Source organism: Pteropus vampyrus, unplaced genomic scaffold, assembly GCF_000151845.1.
Source record: "Pteropus vampyrus isolate Shadow unplaced genomic scaffold, Pvam_2.0 Scaffold10, whole genome shotgun sequence".
Classification (NCBI taxonomy): domain Eukaryota; kingdom Metazoa; phylum Chordata; class Mammalia; order Chiroptera; family Pteropodidae; genus Pteropus; species Pteropus vampyrus.
In genome coordinates, this window is record NW_011888791.1 from 1208365 (window position 1) to 1232267 (window position 23903).

At 34.4% G+C, this 23903-nt stretch overlaps 1 protein-coding gene across 2 annotated transcripts in view; it reads right to left on the reverse strand.

Annotated features, from left to right (window-relative positions):
- The window catches only part of ARIH1 (ariadne RBR E3 ubiquitin protein ligase 1), a 98157-nt gene that overhangs the window by 5357 nt on the left and 68897 nt on the right, over window positions 1-23903 (reverse strand). For both annotated transcript variants that reach the window (XM_023521852.1, XM_011375574.2), the window contains 7 exons: window positions 18047-18113; window positions 16623-16729; window positions 14357-14399; window positions 13779-13850; window positions 10888-11018; window positions 7301-7358; window positions 126-386 (listed from right to left, as the gene is read on the reverse strand). In XM_023521852.1, the coding sequence (XP_023377620.1) occupies window positions 126-386; window positions 7301-7358; window positions 10888-11018; window positions 13779-13850; window positions 14357-14399; window positions 16623-16729; window positions 18047-18113 (739 nt within the window). The remainder of the gene's footprint in view (window positions 1-125; window positions 387-7300; window positions 7359-10887; window positions 11019-13778; window positions 13851-14356; window positions 14400-16622; window positions 16730-18046; window positions 18114-23903) is intronic.

Genomic DNA, 23903 nt, shown 5'->3' on the forward strand with positions numbered 1-23903 from the left:
CACTTTTAATCCACATTTTCTGAGCAGATTGGAACCTTTAAAACTCTATATATCTTATTTATGAAAGACCAAGTAGTCCTATGACAAAAGGTGGAGTTTTTCTCCCACTCGATAATTATTCCTACCTCAAAGATAATGGACTGGTTATTCTTTTTGAGGTAGAAAGCGAAGACATAAGTGTACATGAGTGTGGCACGACACTGGCAGAGGACATCAACTGCTTTCTTCAGGAACTGCACCTCAATCCAGGACATGTTGTGCTGTTGCATCTCCTCCATTTTCTGCTTCACCTGAGCATACAGTTTGTGCTCAAAGCGTAGACTCTGCATGTGGTTCATATAGCGATTACAGTAGAACAGGTACCTCTGCAGGGCTGCCCTAGATCTCTGTCCCATTAAGAAAAATTAATATCACATTAATTATATATACATAAAAGCTGTTATCAAATTTACTGATGAAGCAGTATAAGAATTTGGCTAAAATCAGGAAAAAACAGACATCTTTTGCTAGCTTTGTTATTTAATACTGCTTTGAATATCCTATAGCTGTATTTTCCAATACAGCAGCTATGAGAAACATGTGGCTATTTAAACTAAAATTAAAAATTCAGTTCCTCAGTGCTCAAAAGTCACATGTGGCGAGTAGCTACCAAACTGGACAGTGGTGATAAAGCACATTTCCATCATTACAGAAATTTCTATTAGATATAACAGTCTGCAAAAAGCTGTAATACAAGCAAGAAGCATCAGTGTTTTTTAAAGTATAAAACAACAAAGAGGCAATCAGACATGTAACTTCTGACACACTGCAAAAGTAAGTATACAGTTCTAACAGCTAAGTGTTCTGTGTCCTTCCCACACCCCACCCCATCAAACTCAGTGTAAATTCAAGCATCTAGAATTAACCATCAGCTTCAGGAAACACAGGGATAGAAGAACCTATTTAATGACACAGGGCAGTTGAAAACAGTAAAATTCAGAATGTGGAAAATTCTACAGGACAAAATGACTTTAGTTTCCTCAACAAATAAATGGCAAGGAGGAAAACAAAAGGAAAAAAAGGAAGGGCTTAAAGATTAGAGAAGACTCATGAAATATCAATCAAAGCTAATTTGGGGTTTGGTATGGATCCTGATTTGAATCAACTATTAAAGAAAATTTATGAAATAAATAGGGACATCTGAACACTGGAGAGTTGATAATATTAACAAAGTACTGCTTTCAAAAAACATATAGTTTAATTATAAAATAATACATGTTATAATATATATAAAAACAATGATACATTGCAGTTATATTAATACAGTCTTTTAAAGAAACATGAAGTGTTACCAAAGAAACAATAAGATATCTGGTCTAGATTTGTTTTATATTATCTATCACACTGCAAAAAACATTCACATAGGTATCTCCCATTATACTATAAATCTCTAAAGGAAATACACTTTAAAAAAAGTAATCGTGTTATCTCTAGTACCTAATATGTAGAAAGTGATTAAGAAAAGCTTGTTAAATGCAACCACTATGAAAGGGTTTCTTACCATGTAGGAACATCTTCTTACCACATTTCTTTTCTTTTACTATCCTCTTTCTCTTCCTCTCCTCATGCCTTAAAGCCAACAAACAGCACAGATACTACTAGGCCCTATGGTTGGTCTCTTGCTTAGAAATACTACCTCTGAACCACAGAATTAGCCAATCACATGATCCAGCATCATATGACACTAAAATATCTCAAAAAGCCTACACAAGCCTTGTTATTTCAAGAGTTAGGCAGGTAACAAAATCAATGCTTACGCATTGGAAAATTATGCCCATTATATCTAATCATTATTAGATTAAATATATTATATATTATACACATTCATAAACTGAAAATTATGCCAATTATATCTAAAAACATAACATGTGGAAAGTAATCTGCCTGACATTCTATCTCCCCCGAAAACACTAATACTTTCAAGCCTGTCAAACTCCCAACATGACATGGAAAACTTAAATTACCATATTAAGACGTATAGTATTAGAAAATTTGATTTAATACGACCAACAATTCTGAAACAGATTCTTACTAAACTACCTCTAAAATTCAACATGAAAGAAAACCTATAAATAAGACCAAGTTTTAAATCAAACACTAGAATCTGGACTGAGAAATGCAATCAGTGACCCGAAAACACTTGGAAAACAAAGAAAAAAACCTGACTGCTTAGAATAGGGGTAAGCAAACTCTGGCTCTCCAGCCAAATCCAGCTGCTGCCTGTTTTTGTAAATAAAGTTAGCTTGGAACAGTCTTACTTGCTCATTTAAGTCTAAAATTTTGCATTACAAGAGCAGGGGCAGAATTGAGTAATTGTTAACAGAGATCACAAAGTCTGCTAAACTGAAAATATTTACTATCTGGCCATTCCCAGAAAAGTGTACCTACTCCTTGTCTAGAAGATAAGAAAATTCAAATATCCACCACTGTCAGCAATGTGACTTAGTATATTAAGTCAAAAACTTTCTACAACACAGGTACTCCTTTCCAAGGCACTCAAAATACCACCAATTTCTTTCTGGACTGTGTGACAATCTTGTACTTTTTAAGACTACAATTCCCTGTAAACACTAGGCCAGAGTACAGAAGTGTTGGAAGTGAGGAAAGTATAAGCCAGATGAATATGCAATGGTGTGCTCTATTCTAGAAGACATGGCTCCCCTGAAATAAACAAAGGCACTCATATGAAATCTTTCCCTGCACACCCACAGAATCAGAAGATTCTAATTTAGTCCAGTAGATGTGAAATACAAAAATAATGCATTCTGGCATCTAAAATCTAGACAATAGAAACTACCTTAGAAGCTATGCCCAATAATCCACTGTCTCTACAGATCTCAAAAGAACTCTAGAGAGGGGAAAATATACTGTAGATGATACTTTGTTCATCCCTCTTGTGACCAAATCAAAGTTGTGATACAAACATCAAGCGAACAGCAAGCAAAGTAGCCTGGGAACTAGATGGACAGAAGTCCTACAACTAGGGAGAGAAGAAATTACCCTACAATGGTAGAAGGCAGGAGAGGGCGAAATGAGGTTGCCCCATCTGGACTGGCTGAGTGGGACAGAGAGGTTGCAGATACTTCTTAAAGGGGCCAATATCCATGAGCGGATTTTTCGTGGTGATGGACCTGGTCGCTCTGAGCACTGGCACCCGAATGACTGCTCAGGGAGCACCAGGGACTTACAGGGGCACACTGAGTTGCGGGAGCAAGGGCCAAAGGCAAGGCTCTCTGCCAGGTAGAAGTGCTGGCAGAATCCATTGTTCCTCTTGAGCCCTCCACACTTGTAGTGTGCAGACTCAGTGCTGCTGCCATAGCTGAGACATATCAAACTGGATAACAGAGGTCGCCCCGCCCAGAGGATTCTCTGAAACTCCACCTTCCCAACTCTGTGGCTCCATCCAAGCCACATCCAGGTGTGTCTTCAGCAAGTCCTGTGAAACTTGCTGAACAGCTCCAAGACCCTAACTGGTGGCAGCCGATCTCAGTTTCTGGTGTGGTTTCTTGAGGCAACTATAAGCACAGCATCTGTGGATTGCTTACTAAATCTTAACAGGTGGCCCTGGAGGGGTACAGGCTAGGGATAAAGCAGCTGAACCCCTCTCAGGACGGTGCCATTGGAAACCTACTACACCAAGCCGCACTAATAAGACCGGAGACTTAGAAGCTTTGCTTTGTACATAGAAACAGATACAGAAAGGCAAAGAAGTAGAAACCATATGAGAGAACAGAACAGACATCCAGAAATAATGGAGTCAAGCAAATTAACAGATGCAGAGTTCAAAACACTGGTTATAAAAATGCTCAATGAACTTAGGAAGTGTAGATGAATTCAGTGAGAACTTTAACAAAGAGATAAAAAACATAAAAATGGAAAAGGAAATTATAAAAGGGAACCAGTCAGAAATGAAGAACACATCTGAGCTAAAGAGTATACTAGAAGGAATCAACAGAGTGAATAAAGAGGGTTGAACCGCCGATATAGAGGATAGAGAAGCCAAGGACATGCAATCAGAATGGCAAGAAAAAAGAAGCCAAGACTATAATAATAATTTAAGGAGCCTGTGGGACATATTAAATGTAAAAATATCCATGTCATAGAGGTACCTTAAGGAAAACAAGAAGCTGAAAAGCTATTTGAAGAAAAAATGATGGAAAACTTCCCTAATCTGGTGAAGGAAATAGGAGTACAACCTCAGGTAGCTCATAAAGTCCCAAGAAAGAGGAACCCAAAGAGGTCCACACCAAGACACATCATAATTAAAATGCCAAAGGTTAAATACAAAGAGAATCTTAAAAGCAACAAGAGAAAAGCAGTTAAGTTACCTACAAGGGAGCACCCATAAGATTGGCAGTTGATTTCTCAAAAGAAACTATGCAAGACAGAAGGGCTTGATAAAAAAATATTTGACGTGATGAAAACCCAGGATCTATAATCAAGAATACTTTATCCAGCAAAGCTATCATTTAGAGTTGAAGGACACAGAAAGTTTCCCAGACAGAAATAAGCTAAAGATATTCATCAACACCAAGCCAGTATTATAGGAATTGTTGTTAGAGGGACCTCTTTAAGAAAAAAGAACATGTATCAAAAACATGAATAAAGAATGGTAATAACTACATTCCTATCAACAAGTACCTCAAATGGAAAAGAATGAACTGCTCCAACCAAAAGACAGAGTGGCTGAATGGATAAGAAAACAAGACCCCTACATATGCTGCTTACGAGAGACTCACTTCAGACTCAAAGACAGACACAGACTAAAAGGAAGGTGATGGAAAAAGATATTGCCTTGATGGACCTAGAGGGTATTGCACTGAATGAAATAAGTCAGATAGAGAAAGATCTCACATGATTTCACGTACATGAGGAAACTAAAGAACAAAATAAACGACAACGAAAAAAATGAAGAACTCGTCGATACAAAGACTATTTTGAGGGCTACTAGATGGGAGCGAGGTTGCAAGGGACGGCGAAAAAGGGCAAAGGTATTAAGAAGTACAAATGGATAGTTACAAAATCGACATGGAGATATAAAGTGTAACATAAGGAAAATAGTTAACAATGTCATAATAAATATGTAAGGGAGATAAGGGATACTAGATTTAGTGGGCGATCACTTTGTGAGTTATATAGCTCTCTAATCACTATGCTATACAACTGAAACTAATATATTTTTGTATGCCAACTATAATTAAAGAAAAGTCATCAAATTATATAACATAAATACGAGCAACAAGCAACTGTCTATTATATTTCAAGAAAGCTAGGGGGAAAAATGGGATTCTACCAGTACTCAAACAAAGTTTGGGTGAGGCCAAGGATAATCCATATATTTTCTCTGTTGGCAAATACTGCATTTGGCTAGATCTAGCAAGACTACTCCTCATTGGATATGTAAAAACTAAAAGCTCACTATAGTAATTAAGAAAAATATAATACAGCATAAAGGAAAAATAATATTTCTCTGTGGACACAGAAGAATTATCAAAATTACAAAACAGTTTTAGGAAAGTTTATGGTCTCTTCAATATGATTTAAGATAATCATGACTACTTAAAACGGAAGCAGAAAGCCATAAGGGAGAAAAGTCTAAGATAAAACAAAAACAACAGAAGGAGATACAATGACAAACTGAGCTAAATAAAAAACACAACATTAGAATCAAGTCCAAATGGGAGGCTAGGAAAGCATGACTATCACTGTAGAACTTTTATATCAAAATTACATAGGGTGATTTATTTCAAATTAAAGTCTAAGTATATTAGATGTGACTGGGGTAAGGTTGTGAAATGATGTGGTCTAAAAACATCATGGAATTTAAAAATATTTAAAAATCTGATGATAACCTAAAAAAAATCAAAAACACTGTGGATCATCTGAATGAACCTATAACTGAAAACCTAAATTTTTATTTCAGGTCTTAACATTTGTGAAATGGCTAAAACTGGCACCAAGCAGTATTACTTTACCTAAATTAGGTGAATGAGAAAAAAAATAAGTGATGAGAATGTATCAATAATTCTAATCAAATCAAATCAGGAATGACAGTTTGCAATAACTGAGATATAGAAAATTGGTGAGGGAACATGTGGTCATATGGCATTTAATTAAAGAAAAATAAATTACATTAAATTTTAAAAAAACAGCTATAACAGTCTATCAACAATAATTTAATTTCAGCAAACAACTTGTCCGTCAAAATAATTTTAACTTGAGTTTCACTGGTTTTGTACTTCTCTTAGTTTGGCTGTATGGCTGTACAAAAGCCTAAGGGTTTATAGCTGGTTTTATGTTTAAACATATTTAAGTAATAATATAACGAATATAATTTAAATCAACATCGGAAATTGTGGGAATTTTTTTCCCTTTTAAATAAAGGACAACAAATGTTGTGAAAGTCTGTGAAACACAACTCATTATTTATAAATACAAAATATAATTGTCCAGTATTTTAAAAAAATCAGACATAGAACTTTCACTTCTAACAACATGACAGACTAGGTTATATTATATATGTTCTTTTGTATTTATGGCATTTTTAATTAGAAATAAATTTATGGTATTTTAATTTGAAATAAATCTTAAAGGAATGTTAAAAAAAATGAAACAAGAAGAAACTGATGTTTTGGATTGCAAGGAAAACCATTTGAAAATATATTTGGGAGAACTGGGGAATTTCAATGTGGAATGGATGAATATAAGGAATTCTAGGAGTCTATAATTATGATAGAATCATCATGCTGAAAAGAATTCATTGTTGAAATCTAATCCACACCTAGTGTTTGAATCCCTTGTTAGTGGTTGTTCCCTATAATGTAATAGAATTCTCTACCTCCTGAGGCAGTACATTCCAAATGAGCTCACCTATAATCATTAGAGCTTCTTGATGAATGAGGTTAAAAAAAATAAAAATAAAAATAAAAAATAAGACTGCATATAAATTATAGCAGAGGTATTTAACAAATATTATTCTCTAGTCTCCTTGCTGGGGAGGGAAAATCTTGACACCACAACTTCTGAAACCTGGAATTGTGCTACATGAGTAGATTAATTAAAAGAAAGCAAACTAACCTATAAATAGAAATGCTCCCAATAAGCATGTTGGGTGGATTCCCTTTCTAAATGACAGATACCCAGTATTTGCTGGAGTATATTTCCACGAATTTCTTAGAATTGAAAACTCTGCTAATTCATCCCCTAATAAACACATAAAGCACAGCCTGTTCAACTGTTACCCCAAAATAGATGTACTTACCTCCTGTGCATCTCTTGCTGCCTTTGCATCATCCTCATTATAGCGGTTACAGTTGTACCTTAAAGTAAAGTAAGAGGATTCCATAAAGCCATAAATCAATGAAAAGGGAACAAACCACAGAATTTTAGCCTGAATTGGAGATTACCTAAGAACCAATATTCTCCTTTATACAGATAAACTGAGGTGTTAAAATACCCAGGGTTCTACCATTATGATAGAATCACCAGGCTAAAAGGAACTCCGTGTTCTTGAATCTAATCTACACCTAGTGCTCGTTTCTCTCTATAATAGTGCATCAGCTCTCTATCTAGTAATAGGGAATACCTCACCTCCTGAAGTACGAGATAGTACATTCTAAATCGCTCACCTATAATCAGTACAACGCTGTCATTCCAGAACTACCATTTACTGACTGCAGTTTAACTCAATTTTTGATGAGCTCACATCACCTCCTAGGCTATTATTTAGGCCAAATAGTCCCAATTTATCCAGAGTTACTTACCTTTTTATCTTCTCTTTCATAAACCAGAGAACCAATAGTTAACAGACTACTATGTAATAGATGCTGTGTTATTTGCTCTATATATTAATACTAGTGCAGTTTATAAAAGTCCCTGAAAACTGAATGATACACAAAACAGGTAACAGAGGAAAACCTGCCCAGAGTGGAGATGATTAAGATTGACATTTCCCTTGCCTTGCTTACTCTATCTCTTCTTTTATGGGAGCATCCATTATGGAAGTAGCTGATATTTACTGAGTGCTTACAATCCACTTACTAAGTACTTTGAATATACTATCACATTTAATTCCCTCAACCACCTTATGAAATGTGTATTATTATTATTATCCTCTGAACAGATGAAGACCTAAGTTTTGAGAAGATAAGTAGAATATTCAAGGTTGCAAAACTAGAGTTTCAGAGCTGGGAATTAAATTCATACGTGTCTACCAACTGAGACCCATGCTCTTCACATGCTGTTGTCATGTCTACAGGATCTTTTAACAGTGATCTTCGTAGAACTAAAGAAAAGCTTTTGAGTTTAATTTAAACCTTGTTAAACTTGATCCACTGTTCTAATCTGTCGAGTTCTTCAGGATTTTAATGGTCTATATATTTAATGGGCTATATTCAATAGCCTTCTTTGATGTTACCCCTAAATGCATGTAAGATTCTCATGTTAGTTCAAGAATGTCATCAATAAAACTGACCATAAAAGGAGTATATAATTTATGTGGGAAAAAAAAAAAATGATGAGGACAAAGCTTTTCGGCAAACTATTAAAGCATTTCATTAGGAAGACACAAATTCATTTCATTAACTGTACTCCAAGAAATAATCATTCGATTAATTCCAAATATCCCTCCCTGTCTATACTCATAGCCTAGGCCACAAATTCTCAGTCCCCACTGAAATACCTTGCTGATATATATAAAACATTCCCTAATTCATCACCCTAATAATATCATCCTAATAATACCATTGGTTTGTAGAATCAATCACAAAATCTGGAATTACATTTTGTCTGCTACCAGTCTTTGTTACCTTTCTTATCTTCCAAAATTATTCAGAAATAACCAACAATGACTCATCGATCTCAAGTTTTTAAAATAACCTAGACCACAATTCGCCTAGGTCAAGAGTTTTATTAATTCCCCCCTGCCGGTTTGGGTTCTAATCCTCTTAACAATAACTGTGCTTTCAATTAAGCCCAAAGATCACCTTTCCTTGCTCTCTACTGGTAACTATTAATACCTCTTCTTCCTACCTGATATATCCTTTAAATTTTTCCTTTTGAGGCTTTTTTAAAAAAGATATTTATAAGCCTCACCTCATTCTGGGCTTTAATCTGTCAACATTATTAAGAATATTACAGCCAGGAAAGCAAACAGGGTTCACCTATCCTTTTAACTCAGATGACTGATAGTGCTACTTGGACCATTACTTTGAGGATTCTGAGGCACTTTCAGATTTGAAGAAGAAAGCATAGCATGGTTCATCAGCAATGTTAGTCATGGGTAAAGGCAAGACACAAGCAACATTTCTGACATTCCTGGTCCAAGTCAGTCTGTATTCTTCTGTATCCATCATTTGTTTCACCCTCTTTTCAGTTTTCAATACAGCTCATTTAAAATTTAAGTTGTGATCAGAGATTACCTTACACACAAAAATGTATCTATTTAATAACACTTCTTCTCTATTTCCTTTCCTTCACCAGCCTTCTTTAAAATACACTAGAGTGAATTTAGTTTCTGGGAACGCTAATCCTCCAGTTTGCCTTCTTAAAATTCACAGTGTCTGTCTGGCTAAAACCCAAACACCATTCCTTGGCTCTGACAGTTGTAAAATCACTTTCTTCCACTTAACCAATTAGTTTTTACCTGGTTCCTAATTAATTTCAGACACGTAATCCCTCATACCATTCCTCTAATGAAGTTAATGAAAGTTCCAATGAAACTAAAAGGGAAGGCTTGCCATTGTCTTAAGTTCTGATCCTCACCTTATCTTGAACCTGCAATTTCTTCCCCTCCCATCCACTTCTTACAAAGTAGCCACATTTATGAGATAATGTATATAAGAAACATAATACATCATCCAAATAAGATTCAATCATGTCACTCCCTTAAAATTCATCTGATGATGTCCATACTACTTTAGGTCCAAGTCTACATTTTCTTTTCCTATTCCCTACAACTTATGAGGGGTCACACACTCAAATGTCAATAGGGGACAAGGCAGGTGACTCAAATTACTGAAACAGGCCATTTGAATATTATAACACTCGGAAATATTTTTACTTTTACTAAGAGATGTGCTAGTTCCCATTTTTCTCAAAATTCAAGGCATCCTCAGTCTAACTTGCACTTTCCCAAATTGATAAGAATATGCATAGAGCAAAGGTATATTATTCTACTAAATGTGATTAGTGCCATCATGATACATGCAAATGCCTTTAAGCTTCAGTCATGGGGAAACACATCAAACTGTAAAGAAAAGGCCCCATCTAAAGGGCTACTACTAGTCAATTCCAGGTGACTGCTGCCAAGCAGAAATGCAGGCCTGTTCCTATGTTTCAAAGAGAAGCTAAAAATCTGTACTATGCTGATCAATTTTCCAATTTTCAAAGTTTAAGACAAATTTTTTGTCCCATGGTGGGCAAAGTAAGTAAAACACAACTGCACACTGGGTTTTGTCAATAGTCTTTTTGTTTACAACTATTGCCTAGAAAGACATATTAGACAATGCAACTCTTCTCCAAATAAGCCATGTATGTTCACATCATTCTACCTTTGCTCAAGCTGCTCCTTTTGCCCTGAATGTTTTTCCTAACACTTTTTCAACTAATTAACTCTTAAGTCCTCCTTAAAATTCATCTCACTTATTACCTCCTCTGTGAAATATGCCTAATTAATCCTTCTCTCTGGATTATCTTGCATATACTTCTAGCACTGATCATGCACTGTATTCATTTAGCTAGCTCCCAAGTTAGATGGTGATTTCCATGAGGTAGAAACCTTATTCATAATACGCAGCACACATCACATACTTATGTGAACATATTCTTCCCTTCATTTCCCCAACCTACCAGGCAGATCCATGTGGTTCCCAAGGGCCAAGACACACCCAGCAAAACTCTGCTTTACAGTTCTGGTTACGACAGACCATGTGATTACAACCGCCATCCTTCTCAATTGTGACATGGCATTTGGGACATTCCTATGAAGAGAAACTATAAAGTTGGTGTCAATGCTACACTAGGTTGTATTACTACCACTGAGGAAAAGCCAGTTCTAGATTTGGTTTATTTGTAAATACCACATTTATTGTGATTAATACAGGTAAAGCACTTAGAACAGTGTCAAAGAGTACTACTGTAAATGAGCTGTTATCTATTACTGGCTTTTAAAATATACAACATCTTAAGGATCTGTTTTAGTGGAGCTGGAGGACACAAACAATTTAAGTGCTTTTAACTATACATGTAGTAACAATAGTTTTATGGGAGGTAAAAACATTTTGTTCACATAAATATAATATACTCTCTGGTGTCATCTAGAAATAATTATTGAGTACTTCCTGTATCTCACTGTTCTCAGTGTTTTATATGCATTAACTCATAATTTTTAGAGAGGTGCTACTCCTTTTTCCATTTGTCAGATGAATAAACTAAGGGAGAGAAAAATAAGAAAGAAACTAAAACTAGTCCAAGGTCACACAGGTAAGCAAATGATAGCCAGGATTCAAACCCAAGCAATTTGGCCTCAAGAGTCAGGCAAGTAGCTACTGAATTTCTCAATTTTCTTCTGCCAATACCCTTGTCTTAAATTCTTCTCATTGTGGTCCATTTACAACTGTGCTACAGGGATCAAAATTTTTCCCCCCTAGTTTGTAGCATTTTCTTGGTTGCTACTGAGCCAGTTATTACCCTGTAGGCCTATTGTATTTTTCTTTGGAAAAATCTAGAAAATCAAACTTACTCATTATTTGTAATAAAACCATAAATAAGATATAAATCTTATATTTTTGCTGTATTTGTGTTTGATGTCTATAACTCCCACAAGGGGTGGGGGAAGCACTCATATTATTTGCACAATTCGACCTTTGTGAAACAGACTACACTGCACATAAACAATTGTAATTTTAAATATGTCAACATGGCAATTTTTAATTATACATTTTAAATCGAATTTTTGAAGTCACTCACATGAGAAATTTTACATTTTCCCAAAGAAGCAAATTCTAGGCCTAAAATACCTGTTTCACTCTACACTACTTAGTTATAATTAACCAAGTAGTATTAAGCTCTCAATATGGTTAGGATACCATCAACAATCTATAAACCACAATTAATAAATAAAAGCTTCTGAAACCTCTCAAGAGAAAAATGCTTGTTTTACCTCGAAACTACCAAGTAGATAAATTTGTAATTACAAATGGCCATTCTTCCTCAATAATCTACTTTCTAAACAAACTCAAACATATTCAAGCCTGTATTCCCTATTTTAAACATCTTTGGGGGTTGAGTATTTGGGGATTTCTCTAGGTGCGGAAAGAGAGCAAGATTTTAATCAAATGACTTAATGAAAATACAGCTGCCCTATTCTAAATACTAGTTTTATCAAGCATATTTAAGGATTCTGGGGCTTTAATAAACACATTTGGTGGGGAAATCTTCAATTTTTAAAAATGAAAGCTTGGCTAGGAAATTTTTTAAATAACAAAAGTAACCACTTTCTGACATTACATTAGGTTTTCATAAGTGTTATATGACTTATGTTTAGCTGATGGTTTTAGAGAGCGCAAAAGTATTTATTTCAACCACACATTCCTCAAAGATGTGGGCATTTGTACTATGTGACAGGACTCACTGTTTCACTGCTAATGCTTTCTGTGATATAGAAATGAATACATGTTTTTTAAACTTTTTGGGTAGAGCAGGGTACTAATGGTATAAAATCAAATGTTAGCTTTCATCATTTAAGTACCACTTATTCTTATCATTTTGTGACAGTGATAAAAACAGTACAAAGCCATACAACTAACACTGGTCAAACAACTCAATATTCTTTAAAGCACTGTCTTCACATGTGAAAGGCAATACTAAAAATGAATAGAGCATGAATAACCTTATCATTCATCACGCAAGTCACTTCCTATATGGATGGGATATAAGACTGAATTTAATAAAAATTGAGTATTTATACAATCTCCTATTAAGAGACTGGCTGGTACACATTTGATATTCAAATGCTTGCTTATCAATGACAGAAAACAAGGGTACCCAATATTACTAACATTTAAAAGATATTTGTCTAGCATTAAAGAAGTGGTTCATGGTCATAAAGAGATTAAATTTTGAAACTAGTATCCTGAGCAATGCACTTCAAAAAATAAAAAACAAAAAACAAGGGATACCCACATTACCCCCAAACTTTTATTTCTCAAGAGTCAAGTCTCTTAATAAATCATAGAAGTTTAACATGTTAAAGATATTACATAACAAAGTTACTCAATTATTCTGGTTGAATAATGATCTCAGGAATGATTCCTTAAAAGTTAAACCCTGCAGATTTTTAAAGGCAGAAAACACTAATTAGACCAATAAAACCGAGCGAGGTGGAGTAAACTCTACAATACACTTGTATACTAAAAAACAGCCAAGAACAATATGAAAAGGCATTATATCAAATGCCAGGGTAGAAAAATTATCAGTCTTTTCTTCTATAGGAAGTGTTTTTCTAACTAAACTTCTAGAGTACTGTGCATATTACAGTATAGTATTCAATAAAATAAACTCAAACACTAAAATATAAAAAATTATTAATAGGCAATTATTCTGGAAAAAAACAAAAACCTTAATCAAGAAAAAGGTAAAACAAGGCCCTTAACTAGGTAAATGTAACTGCTTTTGCTAATGCTGATGAAACCTATCCTCATCAGTTCATTACCAAGAGTTTACAGAAGGAAAATACCAACCTTTGTGTTGGCTGCAATCCAATTAGAGGTTTCACTGTCATCATCACACTTTTTAATCCATTTCTTCAACCACTGTTTGAAAACAACAACTGTTAGGGTACAACAAAAGACTTCAGAAGTAGTAGACTACTTCAATACTTAAATGCAATCAAGCTTAAATATAAAAGCCAATGGACATCACTGGGTTTGCCTCCTTTTAAATGGAGGAAATCCTGTAGTTCTCACATCCACTATATACAAAATCCACCAAAGAGGACTTTCTCTGGCTGAAGCTGAATGGGGAACCTAGAGTTTGAGGAGAAGCCCGGCCCCAAGGTGTGTCATTCCCCTCAGCTAATTACAAAGCCTGACAAAGAAGGTGCCTTAACCAGGATTATCTTGATAATATATCAGGAGCTGACTTACTCCTAAGGAATGCTCCCTGAATATTTGGCAATGATCATCTGAAATAAAAAGGGCAAAATAAAATCTGCTATCTACTAATGGAAAAATAACAAAATTGTAGGCCGTAGTTTTCAGTCAAGTCTTAGAAGTGCTCTACTATGTTATTTAAAAATGAAAAGGCCAGACAAACTTACCTTACACTTAACAGGATCATGCCAATTTTCTCCACAGTTAAAGCTGTTAAATGACCAAGAGTTAAAAAAAATTAAGTTCTTCCTACTGTAAGTATGTAAACAAACAAACAATTTTATGCTTTATAGTTCCTCAATATTTTCACCAGTTTATAGTAATTGGCAAATACAAAGGCAGGAACCATGTTTATTTTATTCTACAATAAATTATTTAGAATTTAGTATTAGAACCAGTGTATATGGGGGGGGAGGGAATGTATGAAGAATGACTATAAGCATGAAGACATGCTTTGATGACAATTTCGTAATAAATGACTATCTAAGCAGCTACCAAACTGTTAAGACAAAAAAAAAATTTAGACCTGTATTTTTCTGATTGTTTTAAAATGTATAGTTGCTGCAACCATTTCTCAGTGAAGCCAGACTGAAATTATTTTCACTAATTTGAACTTAAATTTCAACCAATGCTTCATCAGCATATATTAAATCTTTTACTTAAATGCAGAGGAAAAGTCTGACTTTGTAGGGTAATATATAATTTAGTACTAATAAACTGTAAGCAAAATGCAGGAAGCAAAAAGGCCACATCTTTGTTATGATCCAAAAACATGAACCTCAGTCCAGCAGAGATAAATTGTACCAAACAAGGTGTAAACCAAGAATGTGACTAAATATTCTCTAAGAATATAGTAATTGAGAATGCCTTTCTGTTTGCTAGGCACATGGTATATCCATTTGTTTAAAAAATTTAAACTAAGAATCAACACAAATGTTTATGAAAAAGTAACCATGGAACTATGGCTGATAAATTAGCTAATCGATAATTTAGGAATGCCAAAAATCCTTGGCAAATGAGAGGAACAAAGTGCTATTAATTTAAATGAAGTCAGGATAATGGTTACTTCTGGAAAAGATGATGAGAATTGAGATGGAGAAAGGAACCAAAGGGTTTCAAACCTATCTGTTTTATTTCTTGATAAAAACAAACAAATTACTAATTTTGATCAAGGTGGGTTGTAGCTACATAAGTATTAGTCTCTATGCTTTAGTCTATATTAGAAATATTTCCTATTAAAAATATATTTGAAAGTATGTATGGAATCAGACTCTACCCCCTCTCTACAGAAACAATAATGTATATTTAATAATTACTAAAATAGCATGTATTTTATACATATTTAATGTCTTTGAGTTTACCTGCACTTTCCGGAAATATTTAATGTTAATGATGTATAAGTCTAATTCTATAGATGTTTGAACAAAAGAAAAGGATGGTATGGAATACCGATAAAATGTCTATTTGCTAGCTCTAGAGCCCGATGGCTTGACTGGCTTCTCATTCCTAAAAGGTCTACGAAGGAATGAAAGATCATCTTGACTCTCTGCCTGGTAAGTCAAATCTAGAATGCAAAGGCTGAAGAATATACAATAAACTCCAAGAACCCAGGTTACCAAGAAAGCTGGGGCCGGAGGAGCCATAGGAAAAAGCTTATCTAATTAACCATGTTTTCTCTTTCCAATTTTGTCTGCACATTTTCATTCCAGGAATAAGATTAAACTTGTCAGAGCAAAGGAAAAAAAATTTTAAAGTCCTAACTGTGTATTTTATTCCTAGAAGAGATAACTTGAAAACATAGCAAGAGTCATAAAGAAATGAAACATTTGATCATTAACAAGTACCAATTTGTTTATGGTTCTATTTCAGGACAATTTGCAAAGGTGCAGGAGAATAATATATGCTCCAACTCAGGAAAGGTGTTTAGATGATACAGAGTAGTTTGAAACAAACTAAGGGATATACATGTAATTTCTCTCTTTGACCATAAAAAGCTCTTCTAAGAACAAGAAAAGTCTTAACTGTATTTTATTCCTACAAGAGATAACTTGAAAACACAGCAAAAGTCATAAAGAAATGAAACATAATATGACAAATTAAGCAGTCAATCACAAAGGAGAAGAGCTGAGTTCTTGTCCCAGATCTACAAGTTTGTTTCCAATTAAGTTCCACTGGAACACACAAGAAAATGTGATTATAGCTGTATTTTTTTCCCATATATAAAATATATCCAAAAGTTAGTGCAAAAAGGAAAGAGGAAAATTATTTAAGATGTGACTTCTAAATCTAATTCTTATTTAAAAGAAATATACATTCATTTAAACCAACACCACCCACCTCGCTACCTGATGTAAAAAAATTTTTCTATTTTACTACCAAGAATAAATAGAAAAGCTATGTGTACTATTCCAATTTAAGCAATCACTTCTTTACCAAAACTGGCGCCCACATTTGCAGCGAACAGGTTTAGCATCAGGATATTGGACTTTAACAACATGGTGGCAATCTGGGGCAGGACACCACTTCAACAGTCGATTGCACTGAAACACAAGTTAGAAAAGAAAAAAATGACAGTAGGTAAATCAAGATGCAAGATTTCCTGGCACACCAAGCAATCATTTATATTGCTTCCCTAACACAAGGGGCAAAGGTGACACAAGCATATAAAAAACCTGCCCCCAATACTTAGTCTTCTATATGAATGCTTTTGAGTGCACTGTTTTTCCAAGATTATAAATCCTTTGAAGGGCTGGTTTTATAAAATATATGAAGAACTTCTTCTTCTATCTTCAAAATTCCACGGAGAAACTTGAAAAATAATTACCCATTATGTGATCAATTTGTTAATTTTCAAGGCAATTTTCAGAGGCACGATAGAAAAATATGCTTCAACTCAAGAAAGGTGTTTAGATGACACAAAATAATTTGAAACAAGCTAAGAGATATACATGTAATGTCTCCCATTGACCATAAAAAGCTCTTTTAAGAACAAAAGCCAGTTCCTAAACTATGGGACGGGATGTGTTTTTGTTCTTCAAAAATAAACAACTTTTACAGCATTTTTGTTGTGGAAAAAAACATAGCTTGAAACTCTGCACCAGAATTCAAGTTTATTGACCATTTAAAAAATATATATTATTCCTAAAATATTGTTTTCTAAAAGATCTGACTGTGAGTTTAATTGCTAATAGAAATGAAAATTACTTTCTAGAGTTAAAATATCAAGTTACACTGGATGTTCCTATACAGGGGCTGGCAAACTTCTGTAAAGAGCCAGAAAGAAAAGATTTTTGGCTTTGCAGGCCAGAGTGGCTTCTCTATCAACTGCTCAACATTGCCACTGTAGCATAAAAGCAGTACAGAACAAATGAGCATGTTCCAAAATATCTTTATTTTGGAAAAACAGGTTGGCCATAGTTTGTAGACCTCTGTTCTGACAAAAGACAATCAATGAAAACATATAACTACAGCATTCATTATTAATAAAGTTTACTAGTAATGAAAGCTAAAATAAGCAGAGAGATAGGAGAATTAGAGTGCCAAAAATGATTAAACATGACATCATTAATAATCAGCTATAATTCTCTGCTAGGAATAAAAATAAAGGAAAAATACTATAAAAATAACTTTATTATCAAAGTTCAGGATCTATGAAGAGACATCTTATTGATTTGTCACATTCCTTTGAGAATAAAAGTGTTATGGTATGCTTCATAAATATAGTCCATAACCCATGTTTATGGTAAAGGTGTCTCTTACTGTCGAGAATATTTTTATATAAGAAAAACTAGTATTTCTATTAATAAACAGAATTCTGTTTACTTAAAAAAAGAAAGAAAACAAGAGAACTCACTTACCTCTACAAAGCTATTTGTTATTAAATGCTGATACTTTAATTTAACTTTTGAATCTGTGATCAGGCGCCTGAAAGCAAGAATAAAAATAATTCGGAAGTTTTCAGCCAAGAATATTTTCCATATTTATCTAATAAAATTTCAATGCTATGGCTATAAAACTGCCCTAGATTGAAAATACTAAAATGCACACAGACTATCAACAAATATAACTGTAGTAATCAAAACAGTAATTTCAAAGTTTCTATAGTTTTACTTTGGTAGATGTTTTCCCCATTTATCTTACATTCTAAATATTTTATATTATGATCAAAGGACTTACTAACTATTGCCAAATTTAGGCCCCTTTCAGAGTCTTCTGACCCTGATATTTTGCTTTAAGATTGTAATTCTTAGCCACTTTCCCTCAGACCCATTCTAAAAAATCAGTGTGTGAAGTAAGAGATATTGACAGGAATGTTAAGAAATGGATCCAGGTTTTGCTAACTATAATTTTGAGGGCCTTCTTCTGAGATCTCTTGGTAATTTACCAAAAATGCTTACTGACTGCTATCTGACTTCTCTTGTCCCTCTAGAACACACTATACTTCACAACAATTTCTAGAAAACACAGGAATCCACGAAATTGAAGAACCTTGAAGTTTAAGTTTCATTAACTTAAGCACTAACAAAGCCAGTAAGAACTGTATAAAAAATGCACATAGTCCAACCTCAATAAAATCTTTCAAATAAACAAGAAAGTTTTGTACAATCTGGTCTCACCTAATTTTTGAGCTTCTTATCGCACTTGCTCTCCCTTTCACAAGACCCTACCCTGTCCTGTGTCACTTTCAGTGTACTCCAGTCACATTGGTATTCTTATAAAATAATAAGCACCCCTTTCTCAGAGGCTTTTGTTAGAAAAGAAAAGGGAAGAATATCGTGTGGAGGCTCTAAGGTAGGATAGCTTAGTTTTGAACGCTGGCTTCACAACTTCCTAGCTATGAACTCAGGATGAGTTCTTTGACCTCTCCATTTTTTTCAGTTTACTAATCTGCAAAATGGACAGCAGAAATAGAGTTGTGAGACTAGAATAGTGCCTGGCAAATAGTAAGCACTCAATAAATATTAGATGCTGCTATTACTATTATTTTACTTCTGCTAAAATATAGTGCTACTCAAGGAAGCCTTTTTAGACAATTCCTCACCCCAGTCTAGATGCAGACTCCCTCTCAGTTCTCAATGGCACCTTATAAACCTTTCCTTTATAGAATGTCATAATTTTCATTAGACTGTTGTCAGTATAATCATTTAACATCAGCCTTCCTGCTCCCCTGTCCCCAATTAAACAATAAGCTCCATGAACGGATCTCTTGTATCTAGCAGACTGCCTAGCCTGCAGAAAGTGTTCAATATTTTTTAAATGAGTAAACCTCCATATTTCACAGATGTTGAAACTGAGGTCTAAAAATAGTGTCTTTTGAATGTGGTTCCATAGTGTAGAGCAGTTAGCACGTCTGCTTTACACGCAGAAGGTCCTAGGTTCGTGCCCCAGTGGAGCCACGGTCCACGGTCATGCCACCCTGAACAAGCTCAAGGTCTGATCTCGGAAGCTAAGCAGAGTCGGGCCTGGTTAGTACCTGGATGGGAGACCACCTAGGAAGACCAGGTGTTGTAGACGCAAATAATAATATAAATAATTTTTAAAAATAAAAATTAAAAATAAAAATAGTGTGTTTGGTGAGTCCTCAAAAAGTTAAATGCAGAGTTACCATGACCCAGCAATTCCATTCCTAGGTACATATATACTCAAGAGAATTAAAAACAGGTGTTCAGTAAAAAACATGCACACGAATGTTCATATAACACAAAAGTTTCCACAAAATTGGAAATAACCCAAATATCCAAGAACTGATGAATGGAAAAACAAAATATGGAATATCCATATAATGGAATATTTTTTATCCATCAAAAGGAATAAAGTATTGATATATGCTACAACATGGATGAACTGTGGAAACATTATGTTAAGTGAAAGAAGCCAGAAACAAAAGACCAGATATTTTGACTGTTAAATTAAATATCCAGAATGAGCAAATCTGTACAGAGTGGGTGTCAGGGTCTCTGGGGAGGAGGGAATGGGGAGTGATTTTTTAATGGATCTGGGATTTCTTTTGAGGGTGGTAATAATGTTCTGGAATTGGATAGTGGTGATGATTGTACATTATGAATATACTAAAAGCCACTGAACTGCACTTTAAAAAAGTTAAGGAAAGAATCAGACCCAAAGTCAAATGCGATTCTCAAACATACCTTACTTCTATTATCCATAAATGTGACAAACCCTAATGATTTCTTATAGCTGACTCTAGTCAAAGCAGCTGTCTAAGCCTTGTTTGGACCACCAGGACTGGTGAGAACAAAGGTCAGCCATGTAGCTATTAAGCCAAGATTATTAGGTCTTAGTTATTAGGCCATAGTTTATCTTTTAATACGGAAGAAAAAGAAAGTGATCTCCCATCCTTAAGAATAAGCATCTCAAGAAGGCAAATGTCATCCTGGCCATTAATAAGCTAATTCTCTTGACAAAGACCTGTTTGCCATCAGTGTTGAAAACAGTTATTATGCCAACTCTCATAGAAAAGGCAGTTCTTTATAAAGGTAGACAAAATGACTTCTACTAAATGTCTACTACACATTCTGAGCACAGCATCAGATGCATCTAACCACCTTTGTGTTTTGGGATAGTTCTCCGTTCTTACAAATGAAATAACTGGAGAGCTGTGTTTTGATACCAGGTGACTTTAAATACAAGGGTGTTTTTTTTTAGTGCCAGGTACTAATAGTACTATACCTATGCTTACATAGTACCTTGAGCAAATCAAGAGAACTATGCTTCAATTTAGGACTAATGATAAAATATTTTTCTTTAAAAAGTGCCCCTCCCTGACATACAAATTATACTCAAGCATAAAGAAGGAAATAAAAATCACCTGTAACTATACCACTCAGGCAGAATAACCACTCAGTATGTTTACAGATCTCAACTTTTTCTTTTTTTTTGGCAAACATATGATACATAATTTAAAATAGACAACTTACTACATATAATTTTATATTTTAGTTTTTTTCACTAACATTATAGACATTTTCCAATGAATGCATTTATATAATTCACAAATCTTTTTAGTGGCTGTATTATAGTCCATCCTCCCCTACTCTTGGACATTTTGGACTGTAGGGTTATGACAATGTGATTAACATCTTTATAAGAAATCTTTGCTCAAATTTCTGGTCATTAAAAATATAATATTTACTATTATCTGAATTCATCTAACCACAATTAAAGGTTAAAATGATTTTAGGATTCATCTTTGGCTCATCTCTTTCTCTTATGCCTCATATATAACCCTGACTCTACCTGGAAAATACAACCAAAATCCAACTGTTTCTCACTACTTCCTCTGCTAATATCCTGGATCAAACTACCACCATCTCTCACCAGAACTGTTGTAATAGTCTCCCAATCTCCCTGCTCCAACTTATAGTCTCTTTTTAACACCAGCAGTCAGAGCAATCCTCTTTGGCCATATTGCTCCTCTGCTCAAAATCTTCTAAGGGCTCTAAGAATAAAAACCCAAAAATCTTATAATGGCCTATAAGGTCCTATATAATCAGCTTCATACATCCCTTCTGTGCCTCCCTTCAATCTATAAGTTTACATTTATAGCTCAAAAACATTTTTTAAGTTTAAATTAATAGTTATTAGTGATTTACTCCTGTCTACTATACTTTGTTTTATTAACTAACAAAGCCATTTTATTTATCGTTTCAATGAGAATAGGAAATTATTTCAGTGTGAACTTGAGCGATGATCCCTTAAGCATTTATTTTAAAACAGACAGTACTCTATAGCTTTCATACTAAATTTCCTACCTAGAATATTAAAATAGTGCTTTTCTGTTTCATTGTGGAGAAAGGCTTGGGGCATTCAATTTACTCCACTATGAGACAGATAACTCTAAAATCATGCTATTAAAGCATTATCCATAAACTCTCTGTGGACTGCCTTAAAAAGAAATACAACCTTGGGGTAAGCAAAGATTTCTTAATCATAAATAAAAACTTATTCACAAAAAATCATTGAAAGAAAAAAAAGAAGCCAAACATTGGGGAAAACAGTTGTGATACATATATCTAAAAAAAGACACACCAGAATATTTAAAGAATTCTTATGAAGTTAATTAACAAAGTAACAAAGTTTTAAGAATGGGCAAGTGTCTTGAATAAAAAGGAAAGTGCTTCACAAAAAGGAATACCCAAATGGGTAATGGAAAGGTGTTCAACATCATTATCCACCAGGGAATTGCAAATTAAAACCACAATGAGATTGCCCTACACATGCACCAGAACAACTAAAATTTAAGAAGCCTAGTGATACAAGTGTGGACAAGAACTAGAATAGTCATACGTAACTGGGAAGAACGTAGGCACAATAACTTTGGAAAACCATCTGGCTATATCTAGTAAAGCTAAAAATCTCACTTAAGAGTGTATACTCAAAAGAAATCAGTGCTTGTCCACCAAAAGACATATATAGAAAATACTCTTTGTAGGTTTTTCATAGTAGTCAAAAAAAAAAAACCCCAAAAAACAACAACAAAAAACGAATCAAAAAACTCCAAATGTTTATCAGGAGAATGAAATAACTACATAGCAATAAGAAAAAAATAAACCCCAAAATATAAGATATATCTGACAACATGCACATCTCAAAGACATTAACTGAAGCAGATACTCATTTTTAAACATGCTACATTATTCCATTTAAATGAAGTTGAAGAACTGGCAAAACAAACTGATGGTGACAGAAGTCAGGACAGGTAGCAGAAGTGAGATGGATATTATCTGGGAAGAGGCATATAACAAACATTCTTGGGTACTGGGAAAGTTCTATGTTCTGATCTGGATGGTTAGTAAAACAAACATAATTTAAAAGCTAATGTACTTTAATTACTTTGCTGAATATATTTTAGAACTTAATAAAAAAGTAAAATAAAAATCAATACATAGCAAATTAAGCCTATTATAATTAAATAAGAATGATGTTTTTCCACTGTAAAAGATGCTCTACTACAGCGGTTCCCAACATTTTTGGCACTAGGGACCAGTGCTCCTATGAGAATCTAATGCCTGATGAGCTGAGGTGGAGCTGAGGCGGTGATGCTACTAGCACTGGAGAGTGGCTACAAACACAGATGAAGCTTCACTTGCTCAACTGACGTTCACCTCCTGCTGTGTGGCCTTGTTGCTGACAGGCCACAGACTGGTACCTGTCTGCAGCCCAGGGACTAGGGACTCCTGTTCTACTATACCGAGATTAACTCTCATTTGAAAGTTTAGTTTGTCTTTCTTCAAATGGTACAAACCACGTGAGGGTCTAGACAGCTTCACAACCCTATTCGTGATTTTTAAAATAATACAATGCAAATACTGATTTGGATGAGTGGAACAGTCTTCTTAGAGCAGACAGACTTAAGAGGACTACATTTACTTCTCTCTGGATCCATTCAACTCCTTGGTTTTATGTAGTATTTATATAGTTATAGTATCATAAAAGTACTAACTTACAATTTTGTGAATAGATCTACTGACAAAATATGAAAGAATGTGTTCCAGAATAAAAAGAATAACTATAAAGTTCACAACATAAAGTATTTATGTATCAGAAAGAAATTAGGAGGTAGAAGAGATAAAGGTGAATGACAGCATAGAGGCACCAATCTCACCTTACACAACAAGGATTTAAGATATACTGCTTCAAGTTGATGGAATGAGAATGAAACAAGGAATAGCACTTAACTTATATTCTCTAATTTAA